Genomic DNA, 22,917 nt, shown 5'->3' with positions numbered 1-22,917 from the left:
ATAAATTCAGTTCGGGTCATCTCTGGGAAGGAGGAATGGCAGTAAGCAAATAAAGGGATTCTTAACAATAAATTCTTATTCCTCTGAAGTTTTTACCATGAGCCTGTGTTTCTTTGGAATTGGGGAGAGGGTATGAAGTGGCGTACCAAGAACAGATAAGAGTTAAAAACCTAACCATTGGGAACCTCCCCATGTCCTGTCAGCAGCTATCAGCAGCTGTCAGCAGCCGCTTTCCCAAGTCCCATTTTCTGAGGACTGGCTCAAGAATATTAAGAGCAGTAAAAAGAGCAGTTTCCTGAGTTTTTCTGCTTAGGAGAACTATCATTCTTTTCTCAAATCCTGGGCCTACATAATACCTGACAAGAAAAAGCCCAAGTTGTAATGTACCATCTCTTGCCTCTTTTGTTATCTCCCCGTAGACAAATGTTTATGGGTCAGCCCAGAGACGAAAAATGAGACCATTTGAAGGCTTCCAGCGCAAAGCCATTGTAATTTGTCCCACTGATGAGGACCTAAAAGATCGAACAATAAAGCGAACCGACGAGGAAGGAAAGGATGTCCCAGATCACGCGGTCCTAGAAATGAAAGGTAGGAGATGAGCCGTTCCCAGGGGGCCAGCACAGCAGGCTCCTCCAGAGAAAAGCTCCTTCCGCAGTCCCTTCCTCCCCAGCTCCTGGCTTATTCCTTTTTTGATCTTGTCCATTCTTCCCTTACTCCTGTTCTGCCCTTCCTTGTCTGGTGCAGCTGTGAATGGAAGAGCTGCTGGCAGTCCTGTAGCACAGTTTTCAGACTAGTTGGGGCTGGGGCAGCATGAGGGAGAAGATGTGTGGGAAAAGACAGTGAGAGCCCCGCACTCAATACCACCAGTGGGGTACTGAGCAGGCTTCAGTCTCCTCCTCTGTAGAAATAAGAATGCTGGTTCCACGTGCCTGGCCCACCTCCTGGGGAGGCTGGAAGGAGTGTTTAAATTTGGTGGCACTTAGCCACCTCTTCAGAAGAGAGGAGGGTCTTTGTTAACTCTTGATCATTGTCAGAAAGATTGAGACTCTTCTCACTTTGTTACTCACTTCTCATCCCCTCTACCATCTCCCTTCTGGCAGGCCAGTGTCCTGGGGGTGTAGGGGACCAGACCTCAGAAGATAATGACCTCTGTTCCCTCTGGGGCCCTGACTTCTTCCTAGCCAACTTCACGTTGCCAGACGTCGGGGACTTCCTGGATGAGGTGCTGTTCATTGAGCTGCAGCGGGAAGAAGCAGACAAGCTGGTGAGACAGTACAATGAGGAAGGTCGCAAGGCTGGGCCACCCCCTGAAAAGCGCTTTGACAACCGTGGAGGTGGTGGCTTCCGTGGCCGAGGCGGTGGTGGAGGCTTCCAGCGCTATGACAACAGAGGCCCACCAGGGGGCAACCGAGGAGGCTTCCAGAACCGAGGGGGTGGTAGCGGTGGAGGAGGCAACTACCGAGGAGGTGAGACATCTCAAACAGGGCTCTCTCCGCTTTTGGCTCCCAGAGCAGGGTTGGGCTTTGTGATTGCTTACTCAGTCAATAGATGAGACTTCTGTAGGACTAGCTATGGGCTGAATTCTGGTGGAGAACCACAGCAAGTCCAATTCTGGGCCCTCAGGGGAACTCTCCTGCTGTCTTGCTTCCCCTGGGCATTGTTCCTGAAGCCCATACCCCTTTGCAGGTCACTCTAGTATCATTGGTGAATCTTCCCTTCCATCTGACCATGAGTTTATTGCTAGTCTTGGGTTCCAGGTCAGGACCTAGTACAAGATCGATGTTAAGACTGTTTTGGGTACTAGGTGTTAAATAGAGAAGTGGGCTGAAAAAGGTTAATTTGCCCAGCTAAATCCAGAGATGGGACCAAGTGGTCCAAAGCCCAGGCTTTCTGTCACTAAGTTCTGCTATCTCTGAAGCAAAGTGTATGATGATCTAACTAGCATGCCCAACTCTGTTTCAGTGTTATGCTAGATGATTCTGGGGACACAGCCATGACCCAGACAGACACATCAGCCTGTAGTGACAGTCCAGAAGGATTCTGGGCCGAGTGGCAAAGCCCAGGGTTAGTGTGGGCTTGGCTGATACCTGATCCAGCCTGGGAGGGAGCTCAGGAAAGGCTTCCCAAAACACCAGTGGCTAAGCTGAGGTCCAGAAACCTGTTGGAGCTGGCAGGGGGAAGGATTCTGGGCCCAGCCACATCTGTTCAACGACTCAGGAGAGACCGGCTGTGTCCTCGGTACTTAGTTCCCCTCTTCCTGACCACCCCTTCCGATTGGTTCAACAGCCATTGAGTTGCTGGGGACACAGTAGAAACCCAAACAGCCCTGGTCCCAAGCTCACAGTCTAATGGGCAAGACAAGCCTGTCTGCAGATAACGATGACTTAGTTATTAAGGCTGCATGGCGGTGGGGAGGAGCCCGGGGGTCTGAGGGTTCGGAGCGACCGGACCTCTCCCTGGCTTCTCCGATACAGGCTTCAACCGCAGCGGAGGTGGTGGCTACAACCAGAACCGCTGGGGTAATAACAGCCGGGATAACAACAACTCCAACAACCGAGGCAGCTACAACCGGGCTCCCCAGCAACAGCCACCACCCCAGCAGCCGCCACCGCCGCAGCCGCCACCCCAGCAGCCGCCGCCACCGCCCAGCTACAGCCCTGCTCGGAACCCACCAGGGGCCAGCAGCTACAACAAGAATAGCAACATCCCTGGCTCAAGCGCCAATACCAGCACCCCCACTGTCAGCAGCTACAGCCCTCCACAGGTGAGAGAACACGTGTGTGTGTGTGTGCGCGCGCGCACATAGGCCAAAGGAAGTGGACCTGGGGAATGGCCAATATGTGCTCAGCCAAGATGGCTCTCTGCTTTTCCCTCCAACCCTGTCCTTCTTCCTGGCAGTGCTTTTGACTCTGACGGACCCTAGACTAGATGTTCCTTCCAAACCCAGATAAATTGGGAACCTACCCATTCTCCCAACCCCTTAGGGTTGTGTGCTGTGAGCATTGGTTGCTCCAGCAAGTACATTTCTCGTGGTGGTGTCGCCTCTGCTAAATCCTGGAGGAAGTACTTGATTGGGTTTCCTTTTCCCTAGGTTGGAGGAAGGAGCCAACCCCCTTATCTCCAGCATATGGAGACAGACCCTAAGTTTGGGAGGTCTTGCCCTGGGCCCTGAGAGCTTCACTCTGGAGCAGCTTCTGGCTTGGTTCCAGTTCTCCAAAAGCTGGTGCTTGGGCTCTGGAATGCACAGGCCCCTGTTAACCAGAGCAGTCCATAGCCGTTTCTTGAGTGTCTTTCAGATGCCAGGCCTGAGAACAGCTGCCAAGAGACAGATGAATGGCTCCCAGTCCTGGTCTAACCAGAATATTTCCTAGAACAGGATGGGAAGGCACAGATTCAAACCCCAGCCCCACAACATCTTGGTTCTGTAACCTTGCACAAACAGTTTAACCTCTGTGGACCTCATTTTTTTCATGAAGGACTAGAGCTGTTAGTAGAACTCATTTTCGAGGTTTGTTGCAAGGGATGGGTGGTATTACAACTTTGTGGGTAAGACTCTGGAACTAGACAGACCAGAGGCTGAGTCCCTGCTCCACCACCTTTTACTGTGTGACTTGAGCTCAGTAATTTCACTGCCCTGAGCTTCGGCTTCTTTCTCTGTAAAATGAAGCTAGTAGAACCTGCCCCACAGAGTTGATGGGGGGATTAGATGGGTTAATGATACCATCTGCACGTGGGAAGCACTTGGGAAATTGCTACTACTTTTCTCAGCCGACCTTCCCAAACAACTACCACCATTTATAGAGTAGCCAGTGGCTTGTACACTCAGGCTTACTGAATACACAAGGCAATCTGAAGGGGTAGTTCTGTTGTAATTATCATTTTACGGGGCGGGGAAGCAGTGGAATTTCAGAAGATGCTTCTGCCTTGCTCCTCCAGGGTCTTAGAGCTGGGAGTAGAGCCCAAAACACAACCCTACCTCCTACCCTGTCTCAGCATGCCACAGAGCTGACCCATTTCCTCAGCCTTCAAATAACCTCCACCAGGGAAGTTCCTTTGTGGCCCACTGCTTATAAAGGTCCTTTCTCCATCCCAGCTAAGCTATTTCACAGAGCCCTGGTTTTCCCCCCTATTTTCCAGCCGAGTTACAGCCAGCCACCCTACAACCAGGGAGGTTACAGCCAGGGCTACACAGCTCCACCACCTCCACCTCCACCACCACCTGCCTACAACTATGGGAGCTATGGCGGCTACAACCCGGCTCCCTACACCCCACCACCGCCTCCCACTGCACAGACCTACCCTCAGCCCAGCTATAACCAGTATCAGCAGGTAGGTGCCAGATTTAGGAGGGAGTCTGGGACTTGGGGGGCGGGTGCATATAGAGAGACTTCTGGGGGACCCACATGAATGTGTATTCCGTGATTGGAGTCCCTATTTATTCCTGCTGCAGAGATGGGCTGGCCTTGAGCTGGCATTCATCTGATGTAGCCATTTCATTCAGTCAACACTTCTGCACTGGCTGCTAATAAATAACCGTATCTGAACCTCTTCTCCCCAGTAAAGCCAGCAAATGGCATAGTAGAGGCCTCCAAATCCTGCTTCAGCACCATGGCCAGTGTCCATTCCCTTGGTTGATGCTAGACCATCATACCTGTTGCTATTTGGAATATGGTATCTACCTACACCTGGAAGGACATTAGGTTGGCAGGCCAGGAGGTCTGGGCTGTAGCCCCTGACTCCCCAGCAATGTGGCATTAGGTCAGTCACAGGTCATCCCAAGGGACCTTGATTTCTCTGTCAGGGGACCCGTGTGTTGGCTATCGTCAGCACGCTCATCTCTGCCCTGGGTGAGAGTGGGGTCAAAGCAGCAGCCATATGTGGATCTGGGTAAGGACAACCTGGTGCTCTTGGTTTCTCTCTCCAGTATGCCCAGCAGTGGAACCAGTACTATCAGAACCAGGGCCAGTGGCCACCATACTACGGGAACTACGACTACGGGAGCTACTCCGGGAACACACAGGGAGGCACGAGCACACAGTAGCCAGTGTGCTCTGGAGGCCCCTGCCGGCTTCCTCCACCAGCGCCCACCTCGGCCCCCTCGTCTACCCACCCTGGGTCCTGTGGTGCTGGGGGACGGGTCATCCGAGGGCTGCCTCCTTTCAGCCCACTGCCTCCCCTCTGAGGGGCTTCTTCCCCAACACAGGGCTGGGCATTTTTCTCTGGATTCAAACAGGCAACAATGACCTTTTATTTTCTGTTTGTCCCCTTACCTTCTTCCTCCCCCTCTTCCTCTTCCTCCTCTTCCCTTCCTCATTTTTGACTAAAGACACATACCCCCCTTGGTCATACAGTGAGGCTACAGTGGCTGAGGGGGGCCCTTCTGCCCACCTCTCCCAGCCCTGCTCCAGCCCCTCAGCTTCCAGACCCTCATGCAGTTGGTTGTACATTCTTCCAGGAGCTGTTTTACTGTCTACTTTTCAGGATTAAAAAAAAAAAAAAATCAAAAATTAAAAAAAAAAACACAAGTTTAAAAAGTAAAATGTGGAGGGAGGAAGCAGTGACAGATATTTTTTGGTAATTATGCTTTTTTTTTTTAATTTTTAGAATATCTGTTTTTACTGTGGCTGTTGATATTTCATCAGGATAACCATTTCTTTGCTGAGTTCAGGTGACTGAGGAAGAGCCACACCCTCAAAACAAAACAAAATACACACAAAACAAAACCACAGAATCATCTTTAACCTAACTTTTTATACGATGTCTCAGTTTCCCGTAACCTTGCACACAAGCTTCTGTGTTGAGTTGAATTGTAACTGCTTTTTGTATTTGGAGAGAGTGTGACTATTGAACTTGAAACCTTTTATTCCGGGCGTCTTGGTAGTTTCTGGTGGGATTAAGCGGGTGAGAGGGAAGAAGGGGAGGTTAGGGGGGGCTCCTTCCCTTCAGAACATGAAATTTCTCCCACCGCCTCCTCTCCAGAGGTCTCCCAGGTGCCAGACCTAAAGGTTTTTCCTACAATGATCCTCTGATTATTTTTACTCCCCCCTTGACCCATATGTTTTAACAGGATTTTAACAAACTGCACTTATTAAGAAATGTGTTTGCTTTGTTTTGTTTTCTTTCAATAAACGACATGGCACCTCCTAGCAGGAAGGAAGCAGGGTTGAAACCCTGAAGTGTTACTGCAGTTGGCCTTTAATTGGGGTGGGACCTTTTCAAGGGGACATTATTTACTCATCCATTAAACACCTACTGAGGGATGCCTGTGCCTGGCCCTGTTTTTGGTGCTGGGGATGCCCCCCCTTAAACCTGGGGCTCTCAGTTTAAAATCCACTAGTTCATTTTAAAATGGTTCCACTTCTGGTCCACTCACAGCCCCAAATCTCTCCTGGAATTTGTGTAAAGAAGGCATGGCAGGTCCCTAGGTAGAGCTGATGGGATGGAGACCACGGCTGGACTGTTGGGGGTTATCATTGGGTGTGACTGCCCATCTACCTCGGTCCTGGCCTTGGATGCTGGAGTTAGGACAGGTCCTGCCCGCACTCCTGGATCCAGGCCAGTGGGGATTCCAGGAACTTTTTTTATCCAGCAACTATGTGTTAGGTACTTGCTCTATGCCTCACTCTTTCAACAGTGCTGGGAATATAGCATGGTTAGGGCAGTTCTGAGCCCTGCTCTCGCATGTCTCCCAGTCCAGAGGTAACACAGACTTGTCATCAGACGGTGACAGCACCAAGTGGTCAGCTGTGAAAGCCTGAGAGTGGGGAGTGTGGTAAGGGGAGATCTTCCTGGAGAAGGGAACAATTTTTTAAATAGCCAGGGTAGAAAGACTGTGATTGCATCGCTATAGCCCAGTATCCTCCTTCCCCAGCAACTGGAGTCATTTTCTTTATCACTTTGGGATATATGGTGTTCCTGGCCCCTTGTGAGGGACAGTGCTGTGGCACAGGAGTGCCATCTCAGTCCCATCCCTTCCCTTACAGGAAGACCTCAGAGCCTTAGGAAAGCAATGGCTGCAAAAGGAGGAAGGCTGACTAGTTTGGAGGTCAGGGATGTGAGGTGGAGCCAAAATTGGTGGCCAGTTAGACTAAAAGGGACTCAAGAGTGCCTCCATCTGCCTGCAGGAGGGGAAGGGCCTCAAGTCTATCCAGGAAGTCCCCTTCTTTGCAGGTCCACGTGTTGGGCAACAGCACCCTCTGCTGGCCTCTCTGGGCAATCTCAAGTGGCAGTTCCCACCTATCAGCTGTGACAAATGGGCATCCAGATTCCTTATCCTGGCAATGCAAATGGGAAGTTTTTCAGCTCCAGTCCACACGGTGTGGATCAGTGCACCAGCCTCCTCACAGATCTCCCTTACCTCCAAACCCTGATGCTTTCCCTGCCCCAACCCCGCCACCCGAAGGATAAAAGAACACAAGCTACTTAGTGTGGCTTAGGAGGCCCTGTGTGCCTGGTCTCCAGTGACCTTTCTGGCTTCACCTTTTGCTACTCCCCCTTTGAACTTCAGACTGCTGGTTTGTTCTTGGGGAGTCACAAATCTCAATCCAAATGCTATCAACTCTGCTTTGGAAAATGCACATGTACATGGAATTTTGCAAAAATATTCAAGAAGTTCTCAGATCTGCAGTCCAACCATGGCCCTTAAGTTCTAACTTTTTTATTCCCTAACCACACAGAAAGCCTTGCAGTAGCCAGAAACTTCCATGCAAGGTCTTTACCTTGCCCTTTGCTTCCTAAAACCTTCCACTTTAATTCCTATTCATCTTTCAGGTCTCAGCTTGAGTGTCCCTTCTTTCTAGAAGGAAAACTTCGTAACCCTCCAGGCAACCCCAGGAGAGCCTGGGCCAGTCAGGGTACTCACCTGTGATAGGTCTGTCCACTTTGTTGCTAACACACCTGAATGAGTCAGTACCCATCACCCAGAGCAGATCCAGGACCAGGGTTATCACCCTTCACATCTGCAATTCTTCAGGTCCTGGAACACACCGGGAAGTTCTATCTGATCTCACCACCCATATCGTGCTAGTCCGGGACTGGTTTTGATGACAGAAGTAAGAGACAAAGCTTAGTAGATACTCTTTGAGGTGCTGAAGGAAAAACGGATGGAGTCTAAACCAAAGTACAAATCTTCAAGAGGCTCAGGACTATGGCCATTCAACCATCCATCCCAGAAGTAAGCATGCCAGGCTCTGGAGTCAGCGGTGAGCAGGTTGAACGAAGGGTCACATCCTTTCTGATAGTGCAATTCCGCAGCAGGTCGGATGGGGGCGGGGGGGTTGGGGCAGGGAAAATCACTGACCCGGGCGCCCTTTAGGTTCCCGGCTGCGGGGGGCGGGGCCAGGGGGCCACGCATGCGCATTGGAAGGTCCGCCTTCAGCCCGGAACTGTTGTTTGGGACTCCGCCGAGCACCCGGCCCCCGGAGTGTGCTCAGCCGGAAGTGGCCGTCCAGGGCTCGGGCCCGGGATTGGCGTGCAGACCCCACCGCGGCGGCTAATTAGTGGAGAATGAGTATGGAGGCCGTGGCGACCGCGGCGGTGGCGGCGAGGGAACCCGATGAAGGTGAGGTCCTGGCCACGCGGAGGTGGCGGGAGGGTGGGCCTGCGGTGTCACTGGGAAATGATTCCCCGTCGGCGCGCAGGAGGACTCTTTATAGGGGGACGCTTGCGGGTTTACCAGTCCCCCTCGCCACTCTGTCCAGATTAATTCCACTCTTGTCGCGGGCTGCCGCCCTCGCCCCGTCCCCTGCCCCGAAACTCTCCCCTTCAGAGTTCCAGGCCAGCCCTTTCCATGTGCCAGGCTCCATGTGCCGACTCCTCACCAGGTATCAGGTCAACCCACACCTGGCCCCTGCCCACCCCCCCCCCCTGCGTCGCACTGCCCCTTGCCTTGCTCCAGGCGGGCCTTCCTCTTGTCCCACGCAGACTCCGCTGATGCCACATGTACAGCTCCTCCGCTTCGTTCTCATTCCCCCGAAGTCCACAGTGCCGTCTGCGTTCTTAGGTCCCTAATCCGTTTCTGTGCTCCCTCCATCTCTCTCCTTTGCATTTTCATCTTATCTCCCCTGATGCCTTCCCATCAGTATCTAAAACGCCTTCCTTCTGCTCATCTTAAAATTTCATGCCTGGGACCCTTGGGTTTCTCAATGGTTGAGCGTCTGCCTTCTGCTCAGGTCATGACCCCGGGGTCCTGGGATCGAGTCCCTCATGGGGGGGCGGGTACTCCTCGCAGGGAGCCCGCTTCGCCCTCTGCCTGTGTCTCTACCTCTCTGTGTGTGTGTCTCTCATGAATGAATAAATAAAGTCTTAAAAAAATTCCATCCCCCTGTTTTAGATTCATCCCAGGTGGTGGGAGATGTAGTTGAGAGGTTGGCTGAAACATCACTGGCCAAGAATTGGTCATTGTTGAAGCTGGATGATGGGTATATGGGTATATTGTATTCTCTACATTTGTGCATGTTGGAAATTTCCCATTAAATTTTTTTTGCTTAACCTAAAAAAATCTATTGCTGGATTCCATGGGCCTTAAGATACCGTGTATCTTCTTCAGAGTCCTCCACACCTGCCTCCATTTCTTCACCTCCCACTGACTTGCAGTCCAGATTCTGCATCCACAAACTGCTCTGATCAGGGTCACCAGTGACCCCACCCCCCTCGGTGTAGTTAAAAGGAGTCACCCCAGTCAGGTTTTCTCTTATTAGACCACTTGGAGAATTCAATGCCATCGACCCCTCCATCCTTCTTGAAAGCTGTCCTTTGGTTGGTTGGTTTCCTTCTTTCTGAGATTTATTTATTTATTTGAGGGGGAGGGCAGAGGAAGAGAATCTTCAAGCAGCCTCCCCACCAAGTGAGGAGCCTGAAGCCCAACTCCATGCTCTGTCTCATGACCCATGAGATCACGACCTGAGCCAAAACCAAGAGATGGACACTCAACCAACTGAGCCACCCAGGGTGCCCCTTTGGTTTCTGTGACACCACTTTTTGCCTTTCCCTTCTCTCAGCTCCTCCCACTCATCCTCTCACAGTTTCCTATGGCTGCTGCAGCAGAGGACCACAAACTGGGGTCATCTTAAGATGCAGAATGCATTTTCTCACAGTTTTGAAGGCCAGAGGTCTGAAATCGGTACCATGAGGCTGAAATCAAAGTGTTAGCAGGACCGTGGAGGGCTCCCTCAGAGGCCCTTCCAGCTTCTGGTGGCTCCTGGCATCCTTGGCATGTGGCCACATCACTCTGATCTCTGCTTCTGTCCATCTCCACATGGCCTTCTCTTCTCTGTATGTCCAGTCTCCCTTGGACTCTCTTATGGACCCTCCTCATGACATGTAGGGCCCACCTGGACAAGATAATCTCCCTGTCCCAGGATCCTTTAACTTCATCACATCTGTAGAGACCCATTTTTTGGCCATAAACAGTCACACAGGCTCCAGAAATTAAAGCGTGGCTGTCTTTCCGGGGACCATTTTGTAGCCTTCCATGGCCTTCTTTGTAGGCATGGCTTCTCCCCATCCAGTCAGGCTCTCCTAGCCTACTCTTCTCCCATCCTCACACACTTCCCTTGCCCTCCCCAAGAGCTCTCATTTCCTTTAGCTTTGGTTCTTGACTTGGTTCTGCTGACTCCATGGCTCTGTCCCCAGCCCTATACTTTTCTCCTGAGAAGTCGCTAGCCCCACACACCAGCAGTCTCTTAGATGTCTCCCCTTGGAAGTCCCCTGGGCCCATGTCCCAGACTGGCCTCAGCATCTCTGCCTGCCCCTGCCCCAAATCTGCTCCTCATCCATTACTGTCTCAGGGACATTTTGATTAGTTCCCAGACCAGAGCCCCAGACCTGAACTGGTTGCACCCCTCGCCTCCCAGCCCTTCAGCGCCATGGCTTGTCTACTCAGCTTCATGAACATCTTTCTAACCACCAACTGCCTCCTGTGCCCTCCTCCACGGCCCCTGCCCTGGTTCAGCTTAGTTTTCTCTGGTCCCTCTCTGAAACCCACTGCACTTGTAACCCTCGCCCCCTCCCTCTTCCCTGTCCCAGCCAAACTGCCCAAAAGAGTTGCCTGTACTTTCTGTCTTCTCTTATTTCCTGCTTGCTCAGCCTCGCTCCAGTTCCTACACATTTTGAGAAGCATCTCTCAACAAGGTTTGCCTGTTACCAGTACCTGTTTTGTCTTTGACCTTCCTGTCTTCCCCATCATACTGGCTGTTCCCTGAGGGCAGGAGTTGGGCTGGCTCATTCCCATGGATCTTCAGCATGGCCCAGTTCAGGGCCTCACAAGATTTGGAGTTGCTGAAAAGTGGTTAGATGAATGTGTGAGTGAGTAGGAGAGAGCAAGGGAGTGAGTGAACAATTTAGTGGATGTGTTAGTGAACAAGTGAAAAGGCAAGGAATTGAGTAAGTCAATGAATGAGGTGGTGAAGGACCAACTTAACACACTAAACACACTCCTACCTCAGGACCTTTGCACTGGCTGTTCCCTTTCTGTGGAACTGTCTTCCCCAAAAAATGTCGTGGCTCAGTCTCTCAACACCTCAGGTTTCTACTGTCACTTTTTGGCAAGGTCTTCTCAGACTGCCCCATTTAAAATTGCAGCCTGGGGTGGCTCAGTCAGTTAAGCGTTTGACTCTTGGTTTAATTTCAGGTCGTAAGATCGAGCCCCACGTTGGCTTGTGCTCAGCACAGAGTCTGCTTCAGATTCTTTCTCCCTTTTTCTCCCCCTCCCCACCTCCCTCTTCCCTCTTTCAAATAAATTAAATTGCAGCCTGCCCACCACTGACCCCATTCCCTCTTCCTTCCCTCTTCATTTTTTTTTTTTAAAGGAAAGGCTTAATTTAATTTTTTTTAAGATTTTATTTATTTATTCATGAAAGATACAGAAAGAGAGGCAGAGACATAGGCAAAGGGAGAAGCAGGCTCCCCTCAAGGAGCCTGATGTAGGACTCGATCCCGGACCCCAGGATCATACCCCAAGCCAAAGGCAGACATTCAACCCCTGAGCCACCCAGGTGTCCCTCTTCATTTTTCTGCATAGTTCTTAGAACCATACAACAGACTGTATGTTTGCTAACACATCATATGTTTTCAATAATTCTATTTTTCATTGTTCATGTCCCCTACTAAAATGTCAACTTTGTGCTTACTGCGGTATCTTTAGAACCTAGAACAGTGCCCAGGAGATAGTAGGTTCTCAGTAAATGTAAAATGAGTTCTTTCTACCCACTCCACCTCTCCCGCATTCCCATCTCAGGACTAACAAATCTCCCCTCTCTCCATAGACTGTACACAGGCCAGTACTGGGCACTGGGGAGAACTGAGCTGGACACCTGTCCCACCCAGACCCCAGAACAAGGTGGAAGCAGCAGAGAGAGCACCAGGGGCCCCAGATGATGACTCCCCTGGGGCTGAGAATGCGGCGGTGAGTGCCATGCTGCGTGCTGTGGCTGCCAGCCGCCTGCCTGTGTGTAGCCAGCAGCAGGGCGAGCCTGACCTGACTGAGCGGGAGAAGGTGGCCATCCTGGGCCAGCTATACCACGAGAAGCCACTGGTGTTCCTGGAGCGCTTCCGCACGGGCCTCCGAGAGGAGCATCTGGCCTGCTTTGGCCACTTGCGCGGTGACCATCGTGCAGACTTCTACTGTGCCGAGGTGGCCCGGCAGGGCAGTGCCCGACCCCGCACCCTGCGCACCCGCCTACGTAACCGACGCTACGCTGCCCTGCGTGAGCTCATCCAAGGTGTGGGGACAGGTGGGCTGGGTGGGTAGGGATACTGAGGCAGAGGAAGTAAGAAACAGGATGCAAGGACAGACATGGGCAGAGGTCCTGGGAGATAAGTTTTGAGACACGGACACAGGGAGGTTGAAACAGAAACATGAAGTGATGAGGCAAGATAGGTAGAGACAGGAACCCAGGGAAGAGAATGGGACAAGCAGTGAGAAGGGCCAGAATTTAGTAGATGACATCAGTGGATCACAGACACAGAACCCAGCACTATGATGGCTGGTTATCCCTCAGGGAAACACGATTCCCTACCTCACACCATACACAGAGGTGCTGAGGAAACCCAGGACAGTATGTCTGTGACTCTGGGGACAGAGGCCCTCTGAAACAAAGCACACATGTGAAGGCCATGAAGGAAAACACCCATACCTTTTTGACCACAGCAGAATTACAAGCATCTTTCTGAACAAGGATACCAGAACTGAAGTTGAAAGATGAAAGCACACAAAGCAGAGAGTGAGTGAAGATTCTGGTTAGGGAAAAGACACAGGCCCTAGAGCAAGGGAGGTGGAGAAGATAGGACTCTGTGACAGGCAGGAGTGAAGAAAGATGGGAGGGAGGAGGATCGAATGAATGGGGTAAGGGGGTGACAGACACAGAACCCAGGAGGGACAGGAGGCAGAACGGCAGAAACAGACTGAGGGAGAGAGGCTGACAGCCAGAGAAATGGAGAGAGAGAAACACTATGGTGGGAAACACCAGAAACAGATGGATGAGGGGGACGGTTAGAACAGGGATGGCCACAGACCCCAGCGCTGCAGATGCCAGGATTCTGGTTAGATTCTTGCCCTGGGCCCTGAAAACAGGGCTGGGACCTGTGGGTAGGAGGGACTGGGCAGATTTAACTGTTTTCTGAGGGTCAGAGCCACCCTACAGGAACAGGCAGCCAGGGGAGACTCAGAGATCCTGGGTTTGAGGGTGGTGGGGAAGCCAAGCCCACCTGAGGGAGGGCTACTGAGAAGAGCACTCTGGGGGAGAGGTGAGATCTGGGGTCTGGAAGACCACCAGGGATGCCCACATCTGGCATGTCCAGCTTGTGCACAGACGGCCACACATAGTCTACATCCTGGCTCCTGTGTGCAGGCCACTTGGCTGTGGCATCCTTTTTTTTTTTTTTTTTTTTTTTTAATTTTTTTATTTATTTATGATAGTCACAGAGAGAGAGAGAGAGGCAGAGACATAGGCAGAGGGAGAAGCAGGCTCCATGCACCGGGAACCCGATGTGGGATTCGATCCTGGGTCTCCAGGATCGCACCCCGGGCCAAAGGCAGGCGCCAAACCGCTGCGCCACCCAGGGATCCCCTGGCTGTGGCATCCTGCACGCCGACTCCCAAACACGCCCAGTCATGCATTCAGGAGGCTGTGTATACCTGTGTGACCATGGACACCAATGGGCAGGGATGTGTGAACTCTGCCCGGGCATAGCTGTGCACGGGCCCCAGGCCACCGGTGCTCGGGGGCCAGAATGTACATGGCTGACCATGCACGCGTGAGTACATGTGCTGATACAGGGCTGATTGCGCACACATGCTCAGATGCATGTGCGAGTACTCCAGTCACGTGACCTCAGTCCCCTGCACGTTTCCCTACGTGTCTGAATGTACACACATACGCTTGCACTTGTGTGCTCATGGCTCCCTACAAGCATGATCACGGACATGTGTCTGCTCAGACATGCTCATCCTGCACCCAGGCCCCAGCTTCACGCATAGACCCCTGACCCCATACGCACCCTGTCTCTGCAGGCGGCGAGTACTTCAGTGACGAGCAGATGCGGTTCCGGGCCCCACTGCTATACGAGCAGTACATCGGGCAATACCTAACCCAGGAGGAGCTTAGTGCCCGCACCCCAACCCACCAACCGCCCAAGCCCGGCGCCCTCGGCACACCTGCCTGCCCGCTCTCTGACCTGCTGCTCCAGTCCTACCAGGAGCGGGAGCTGCAGCAGCGGCTGCTCCAGCAGCAGGAGGAGGAGGAGGCCTGCCTGGAGGAGGAGGAAGAGGAGGACGACAGTGATGAGGAAGGTGAGGGACAGTACCAGGGAGCCTCCCAGGCTGGGCCTCTGACCTGCAGGAGCAGACCTCGCGTCCCTCTCCTCCCTGCATGGCCTGAGTGCCCAGACTATTCCCAATCCTTCCAGCATCTCTGTTCCCCACTCCCCAAAGGCACCCAGCAATCGCTCACCTCTAGGCCATTGTTCATGCTGTTCCCTCTGCCGGGAATGCCTTCCCTTTACCACACTCCAGGTAGCAGGTCCTGACCCTGTTCTGCAGCCTCCAGAGCACTGTACTGTCATTGTGTCTGGCATGGGCCCCAGGAGGGCCGGGCTGGGGCTGTCTTGGTCACCACTGTATTCCTAGTGCTACCAGCACAGAGGAGGCGGCTCCCAGGGTCTGAGTGTTCAGCACCTCCCCAAGTGGCCTGCTCACATCACCCCCACTGTGGGTGTCCACCCCTACAGACCAGAGCTCCAGCAAAGACTCAGAAGCCTGGGTGCCTGACTCAGAAGAACGGCTGATCCTGCGGGAAGAGTTCACCAGCCGGATGCACCAGCGCTTCCTGGACGGCAAGGATGGGGACTTTGACTACAGGTGACTGGGGCCCCACTCCCCTTCCCCCAGCCTGGCACCCCACAGCCCTCACTCTGCTCAGATGGCATGAGGGTTTCACATCAACCAGAGATTGGTGGGTGTCCTTGGTTGAGCTTTGTCCATCTCTGAGTCTCCGTCCCCTCACCTGATGAAGGGACTAAGCAGGGCTGACGATCAGCTCAAACTGGATAAAACATTGAAATATTTCCATTCAGGTGAGTGGTGGTGGCCTTGTAGGATGCCACCACCCCAGGCCTCCCCAGGTGTCTCCCAGGCACCCCAGCTTCTTCCTCAGACTTCCCTGTGCTCAGGAAATAACCCCTGGCAGTCAACGTCTGGCACAGGGGGTACTTTGGGGGCTGCCCCCACAGTGCTGCTCGTTGACATCCCCATTGTAACATGGCAAGACACAGCCACTGCTTTGGAAAGGATTCTTGCCATCAGTGAAAAGGACACAGGAGCAAAGTATCCAAGATAAATGGTTTTGACAACTGAGGCAGTCTCGCCTTGTGGGTGTGCCAGCCAAGGGCCGGCTTCAGACCCAGCCCCAGCAACACACGAACAAGTGGAGCCTCACTGGCTGAGTGGGGAGCGCCATTGCCACGGCCCCCGGGAGCATCGCAAGCCTGATCTAGGGCTACCCCCACCCCACCACCCAGCTCTAGAGGCAAGGCTGGTTGATCCACTGCCAGCTGTGGTAGAGCCTCTGGGCCCAAGTTCCCACACAAAGCGGGGCACAGAGTTCCTGGGCCGTGGGGAGCCCTCAGAGAGCCAGGTGCCCATGAGGAAACTGGGTATGACGTAAGGGAGAGGAATGAGTGGTGAGCAAAGCCCATCCCCTTGGAAGGGCCACTGCTGGGTAGCAGGGCCAGTGGGTCCCTCATCTGCTTTCAGCTGCTGTGTGCTGAGTACCTGCCGTTTCCAGACTCCTGGGCTAAAGCAGTGAACAAAACCGACAAAAGGGTTCCCTGCCCTGAAGAGAGTCCCATTCTAGTGAGGAAGCAAAAGAAGTATTTAGCATCTAGTACTGATGGGCCTGTAAAGAAAATAAAGGCAGGGTCCAGGAGTGGGGGGTTGGGAGTAGTGACGAAGTGGCCAGGGAAGGCTCTCCAAGCAGGTGACGCTTCAGCACAGACTTACATGATGTGAGGGGTAAGCAACATAAATATCTGGGATGAGAATGTTCCTGGCAGGGAGAACAGCAGGTGCAAGGGCCCCGAGGTAGCTCAGAGGAACAGCAAGGTGGCCCAGGTGGCTGGAGCAGTCCACGAGGGGCGAGGTAGGTGGTCTCATCAGAGGTTGCGGGACCAGATTAGACCGCTTTCTGCACCCAGGCAAGTGTGGTGGAAGTCATGGAAGAGTTTGGTGTTGAGCCAAGGGTCCTTGACAATTCAGGATCACTGGTCACCTTAGGGTAGACATTTCTCAGCACTGTTGGCGTATTGGGCCAGATGATTCTTCATGTGGAGCATCATCCTGTGCACAGTAGGGTGCTGAGTGGCTTCCCTGGTGTCGAGTCCCCACATGCCAGTAGGAGCCCCCTAGCTGTGACAACCAGTGTCTCCAGTTATCCCCAAACGTCCCCGGAGGGGAGAATCTTCCTGGTTGAGAACCACTCGGGAGTGTGAGTCCTCCTGTCACCACATCTTCCAGCTTTTTGAGAGAAACCAGAAGTTTTTTGTTTGTTTTTAAGATTTTATTCATGAATAATAAGAGAGAGAGAGAGACAGAGACACAGGCAGAGGGAGAAGCAGGGAGCCCGATGTGGGACTAAATCCGGGGACTCCAGGATCACGCCCTGGGCCGAAGGCAGACGCTTAACCCCCAAGCCACCCAGGTGTCCCAGAAACCAGAAGTTTTTATGTAAAATCTCTGCTTTGGAAAATGTTGCCTTTTGTTTGAAGCTCTGAGAGACTCTGTGCCACCCCTCCAGGGGTCAGCTCCCATTTACAGCTGCCAGCATATGGCGTTTGACTTTGGGGGCCCACAGAGCCAGCCCCTGACAGCCCCCTCCATCTGCAGCACTGTGGACGACAACCCCGACTTTGACAACCTGGACATCGTGGCACGGGATGAGGAGGAGAGGTACTTCGATGAGGAGGAGCCTGAGGACGCACCCAGCCCAGAGCTGGACGGGGACTGATGGCCTGGCCACCTGCCCCACCCACGACTCCCTCTAGGGCACAGCCTCGCTGGCTCTGGTGCCATCCCAGCTGACTCCCTGCCCCTCTGTGTGTGGGGTTCCCTGCTTCCCCACCCCCCCCCGCCCTCCAACCCCCACTCCGCCTGTGTCTGTCTCTCTGGCTCACTCGCTTTTTCTCCCCGCTTTTCTCTTGCTTTCTGCATCCCTTCCTCCCTCTGCACCTGTCTTTCCTCTCTGCCTTTCTCTCTGTCCCCTTCCCTGTGCCTCTCTCCCCACGACAGGGCCCAGGCCGAACATCCTCCCCTTGAGCAAGGCCAGTGGGCCCCTCGTAGCTGTAGGCCACGTGAGGCCAGGTGGATGGAAGTGCCCAGTGCAGGGTCCGGGTCTGCCCCCGGCCTCTCCCCTGAGCCTCTTGTTTCTCCACCTCTGCACTGCACCTCTTGCCTCCTTGCCTCTGTTCCATCCTGTCTCCTTCAGCCTCGCTCCGGGGCTCTGGCTCTTCCTGCCTGTACGCTCCCATCTCTTGCGCTCCACGCTGTCTCTGGCCCTCTGTCTGCCTCTCAGCCTTTCTGTCTCTGGTTTCCATGTGGTCCCCCCAGAGCCCTAACTGCGGAGGAAGGTGGCTACCAGCAGTCACCTCTCCGCCAGGACCCCGGCTTGGGAGGAGGATGCAGGGGCATCACTGGGGCCACGAGCCTGCCAGCTTGGGTGTGACGGGAGGGGGCAGGGGGCTCTCCCCTGTCAGCCCCACACCCCCGTCTGCTGGCCACAATGTTCCCTTCCTTCATTTCCTCCGCCTCCTTCTCCCTCTCCTGTTTACACTCCCTGAATACGCACAGGCTGTTATCATGGGTCCTGAGTCATCCCACACACAGCCTGCCCCAGCATCCCTGCCCCCAGCTGGCCACAGGGCCCGCCCCACAGAGCCCCCTGCCGCCCCGGGCTAATGGGAGCCAGATGGCCTCCCGGTGACTCAGCCACTGGCCTGTGGGAACCCAGGCGTCCCGCCTTCCCATGCCCCCACACCCGGCTCCTGCTACCCCAGCAGACACACATGTGGAGACAGGGTTAGCTTCTTACGTGGGGGTGGGCGCCACAGGTCAGAGAGGCGGGGCCTGGGGACCCTTTGCTCCTGGAAGCCAGAATGGTGGCACCTCGCCATAGCCAAGCCCACAGGACCCTCAAGACCACTTCAGGCAGGCAGCCCAGCGTAAGGGGAAGACCCCGAGGCCTCCTGGGGCCACAGCTCTTGACCCTTGGGCGTCAGCTCTGCCCTCTGGGTCAAGCAGGACTAGAGCCAGACACAGAAAGTGAGAGCTGGCCTAGAGGCCGAGGGACATTCACATGGAGAGACTTAAGTATGGAAGCATCCAGTGACTGAACAGCCCTGTCCTTTGCCGGGCCCGGCGCCACACTGAGTCCTCCAAGCAGCCCTGTGAACCGGGGACTCACCTCCATTTCATAGGTGAGTCAGGGGAGGCCAGAAGGGAGATGTCACTTGGTGAAGGCCGCCCGGCCAGTGGAGATGGAACTCTGGGTCTAGGACCTCACAGGTGCTGGAGACCACTGTCGTAGGCTGCATGTCAGGAAGACCAAGGAGGAGCTGGCTGTCAGGATACCAGCCGCTAAGCTTCGCCCCCTCCCCACGCGCTTGGCACCGCCCCGCAAGGGCTCGGAACCGTCTGGATGTGTGTAAGTCAGCACCTGGACCGGAACCATCACGGCGCTCCTGCGCCCCACGTACCGCCGCGTCGCTGCCCCGGCTCCCCGAGAAGCGCAGCATCGCCGCCGGCCCGGCTTGCCCCTGGGGTATGTGTGTGCCCGCAGCCCGGGAGGGTTTGCTAACACAGGAGCAGCCCTCCGTGATGTGTGCGGGTTTCGTCCGTCTGTCATTTGGTCATTAATGCTGTTTGTGATATACTTTGCCGGACGTAGATTCGTTACATAATAAAGTGATGAGAGACAACAGCAGCTGAGTCAGAATTAGGGTTAGTCAGATGGCGGAGACGGGAGCGTTGGCCGCTGAGACAGAGGTGGGGCCGGTGGAGAGGGCCTGTGGGAGACACACCCCCGACACAGCCCGCTGCGACCTGGAGGTGCCCCGGGGGGCGCCTGGCCCTCCGCCCCCAGCCCTCGGTCGGGGTGGACGGAGAGGCTGAGTCAGGGAGGGAGAGCCCCTCCGTGGGCATCCGGCCCCCACCCCGTCTCCTGTGTGTCCTGGCTGGCCCTGCCGGCCGCCACCCGCACCCCTGTCTGACCCCCCTGCATCTCCTGCCTTCTCATCCTGTCCCTCCCACCGCTGCCCCCCTCCCCTCCCTCCTCTCAGCCCCTTGGGCCTCCCCGGCTGCTCTGATCTCCCATCATTTCCCACCTCCCCTCTAGCCCTCTACTCTCCGCCCCCCTCCCCGTCAGTCCTGCCCAAGAAGTCTGCCACCCTCTGGCTTCCCTCCCGTTCAGCCCTCCACACGGGTCTCTGCACCTCGCAGACCATGCCTGTGCCTTCTTACCAGAGGCTCCACCCCCTTTTCTCCCTCTCCCTGGGGTCCCCGGCCTGCCCCCTCACCCCGGGGCGGCTAGTCCCTCTTCTCGGTCTCCCAGACCCTGGGAAGCCCAGTGAAGATGTTCAGGTCAGAGGGTCACTGGTGGCCCCTGGGAGTCCAGGATGAGGGGTCACCGCCACACCCCCATCCAGAAAGGGGGCGGGAAGGGGCAGTGAGGCTGTGGCCTGTCTGGCCAGAAGGAAGTGTCTGCGCTGTGGCCTGGTCACCCCCGCCCCCAGGACCTGCTGGGCTGCCGCCGCCCCCAGGCTGGGGCCGAGTAAACACAGCCGCCGGCAGCTGGGATATTTATACCAAGGTCCGGGCGTGGGTCCAGTGCCCACCACAGCCCCTGCCCTGCCCGCCTGCCACAGCCAGCCCCGAGCCAGCGTGGCACCAGCCGGCAAGGGGACACACCGCAGACGCAGCCTCCACTCAGCACAGAGGCCACTGGGCGTGTCGCTCAGGATGCCAACGGCTTCCCTGGGGACACACCATGCCCCCCCCCCTTGCTCCAGCCCTGGAAACACCAGCACAAAACGCAGACCTGCAGGACACAGTGCCACCCCCCTGAAAACTCAAAACACCTCGAAGATCACATGATGCAAAATAGAGACCCACACAACAGCTCACACACCGAAGTCACCAGCCCACATGTGGGGAGACAAAACGCAAACACCATCTGCTCCTAGAGCTGAGGATACCAGTCCCTGAATGGACAGATGGACACACACACACACACACACACACACACACACACACGAGGAATATGACAGCAAGCATGCTGGAGACACACCCCACAGACGCAACGTGCTCCGAATACCAGTGATGCACACACTGATCCCAAACATCACCCAGAAACAAGCCGCCCACAGCACACAGACGCTGCGAACTGCCGCACACAAGCACTGGAAAGCCAGCTCCCACAGCAAACTCCTGGAAACACCTTTCTCGCAGACGTGTAAACATGCACAGAAAACATCCGCATTTCAAGTCAAACTTCCCGCAGAATGCACGAATTTACGCCCCGAGAACAACAGCAAAGGTGCTGAGAAAAAGCTCAGACACACAGCCCGCCCCAGGGAGACGACCCACTCCTGCACACAGACTTGCTGAGACACACAGTGTCATGTCACAGAGCCCAGAGAGAACACCAGCTTCTAGACCGAAACACAAAACTCGGACCCACGGAGGGGACACGTGCTGGGGACACACTCTGACAGTACCTACCCACACTCAGCACAGCTGGAGGGCATCTCAGGGTGGTTAGAAACCCCCATGCTAGACACAAAACTCAGAGCAAAAAGCTTGCGCGCGCGCACACACACACACACACACACACAGGGGTCCTGAGCGTGTTCAAATATACATTAGAAACACAAGATACCAATCAGGTTTGGAGGAAGGGGCTTTCTCTCATCCCCCTCCCCCACCCTTGCTCCCCCCACTCCCTCCAGATGACCTAGCTCCCAGGCCTCTAGGGGAGGGGGCAGGAAGGCCTGAGCTGGCCTCCCCGCCCGCTTCCTGCCCCCGTGGGGGCCGGACGGGAAGCTGGGGCTCCGGCCGGAACCCAGGCTCCCCCCACGACTTCCCTCCCCTCCAGGGCTGCCCGCAGAAGTGGGGGAGGGGAGCGGGGCGCCCCGAACCCCCGGTCCTGCCCCGCCGCTTGGCTAGGGGCCAGGACTCCCTCGTCCCAACGGCCCCCAGCGCCCCTGCGGCCGGAGGTGCCGGGTAGCAGGGCAGGGGCCGCCCGCAGGCAGTCCAGGAAGGTGCTGAGCCCGCAAGTTTCCCTTCCTGGGCGGCCTCCCCGCCAACTCAGCCGGGCCGGCAGGTGGGCGGGGTGTGTCACGAGGGCGTGGCGAGGGCTCAGGCGACCGCGGGGCGTGCCACCCCCAGTGTGCGGCCAGGACTTGTCCTCGGGCCCAGGCACGGGCTGGGCGTGCGAGGGCCGCGACCCTGGGGGTGTGTCTGGGTGTGTAGGACTGCTCCGTCTGGGACCCGGGGTGTGACAGTGTGTCTGGGTATGACGGGCCAGCTGCTGTCTGCCGGGCCTCGTGGGACTCCCCCGGCCTGAGTGTGTGGGGCCAAGAGATGTCAGACTGAGTGGGCATGACGGGCCTGCAGTCTGTGTGACCCTGACATGTGTCTCTATGTGTGGTGTGTGTCTGGGTGGGACTGGGCTGTGTCAGGTGGTGTGCGCGTGCACTGTGCCTGTTTGTGAGCCTGACCCCATGGAGGATGTTTGTGTAACTGTTGGTGGGTCCCGGCAGGAGTCTCTGTTCCATTTCCTGACGGGGCTCCGATGCTGGGAGGTGCATGTCTGTGCGTGGCACCGTATCCGGTGTGCAGTGGTCGTGACTGTGACCCTGCAGAATGCATTTGTGCGGCTGTGTTCTGCTGTGTGCCGGGGAGGCCCCAGACTGGGCTGTGCACATGTAGTGGGTGGCATGCATGGGCTGCGTCCACCAGGTGTCAGGAGTTTTTGTGTATCCCCTGTGGCTCAGAGAGGTGAAGGTGTCTGGGGAGACTGTGGGACACTGTCCATATAACAACCTGTGGAGAGTGTGAACCCGTGTGTAGTTGTGCCGCATTTTCACAGGGCTCCAGTGGCTTCGGTCTGTGTCACCACGTGCTTGCAAATGTCTCCACACAGGAGGCTGGTGAAAATGGTAGCATGTCCTTACACAGTGACCCCCACCCAGGGTGATCCCTGGGCTAGGAGCAGAACAGGACCGGGCCCTGGGGAAGGGCAGGAGATAGTGGGGGGGAATCAAAACCTGGGACACAGAGGGGAAGCTGCAGAGGCAGAGAAAGAGGAAGGAGGAGAGAATTCATGGGCAAGCCCCTAACAGATGGGAAGAGACAGGGCAGCAGATGGAGGG

At 55.4% G+C, this 22,917-nt stretch overlaps 2 protein-coding genes and 1 long non-coding RNA gene across 7 annotated transcripts in view; 2 read left to right on the top strand and 1 right to left on the bottom strand.

Moving 5' to 3' along the window:
* The window catches only part of HNRNPUL1 (heterogeneous nuclear ribonucleoprotein U like 1), a 36,750-nt gene extending 30,654 nt beyond the window's left edge, over positions 1–6,096 (top strand). For all 5 annotated transcript variants that reach the window (XM_072776922.1, XM_072776914.1, XM_072776906.1 and 2 more), the window contains exons 11-15: positions 420–588; positions 1,182–1,466; positions 2,475–2,764; positions 4,138–4,329; positions 4,925–6,096. In XM_072776922.1, the coding sequence (XP_072633023.1) occupies positions 420–588; positions 1,182–1,466; positions 2,475–2,764; positions 4,138–4,329; positions 4,925–5,041 (1,053 nt within the window). In that variant the 3' untranslated portion in view covers positions 5,042–6,096. The remainder of the gene's footprint in view (positions 1–419; positions 589–1,181; positions 1,467–2,474; positions 2,765–4,137; positions 4,330–4,924) is intronic.
* Positions 445–8,809, bottom strand: LOC140605058 (uncharacterized). Its single transcript, XR_012007830.1, has 2 exons — positions 7,862–8,809; positions 445–3,367 (listed from the first exon to the last, which is right to left on the bottom strand). It is a non-coding gene; the product is annotated as an uncharacterized lncRNA (long non-coding RNA).
* CCDC97 (coiled-coil domain containing 97) lies at positions 8,358–19,466 on the top strand. Its single transcript, XM_072776953.1, has 5 exons — positions 8,358–8,560; positions 12,264–12,719; positions 14,510–14,788; positions 15,226–15,355; positions 17,378–19,466. Exons 1-5 carry the CDS (start codon positions 8,506–8,508, stop codon positions 17,496–17,498), a joined length of 1,041 nt encoding a protein of 346 aa, XP_072633054.1. The 5' UTR covers positions 8,358–8,505; the 3' UTR covers positions 17,499–19,466.
* Positions 19,467–22,917: the final 3,451 nt, after the last annotated feature.

Source organism: Canis lupus, chromosome 1 (assembly GCF_048164855.1).
Source record: "Canis lupus baileyi chromosome 1, mCanLup2.hap1, whole genome shotgun sequence".
Taxonomy (NCBI): Eukaryota; Metazoa; Chordata; class Mammalia; order Carnivora; family Canidae; genus Canis; species Canis lupus.
This window is presented reverse-complemented; position numbering and strand designations above follow the sequence as displayed.

Coding starts and splice junctions, on each gene's coding strand:
- CCDC97 (XM_072776953.1), top strand. CDS start 8,506: ATGAGTATGGAGGCCGTGGCGACCGCGGCGGTGGCGGCGAGGGAACCC. Junction 8,561..12,263: donor GGCGAGGGAACCCGATGAAG/GTGAGGTCCTGG, acceptor CTCTCTCCATAG/ACTGTACACAGGCCAGTACT. Junction 15,356..17,377: donor GATGGGGACTTTGACTACAG/GTGACTGGGGCC, acceptor CTCCATCTGCAG/CACTGTGGACGACAACCCCG.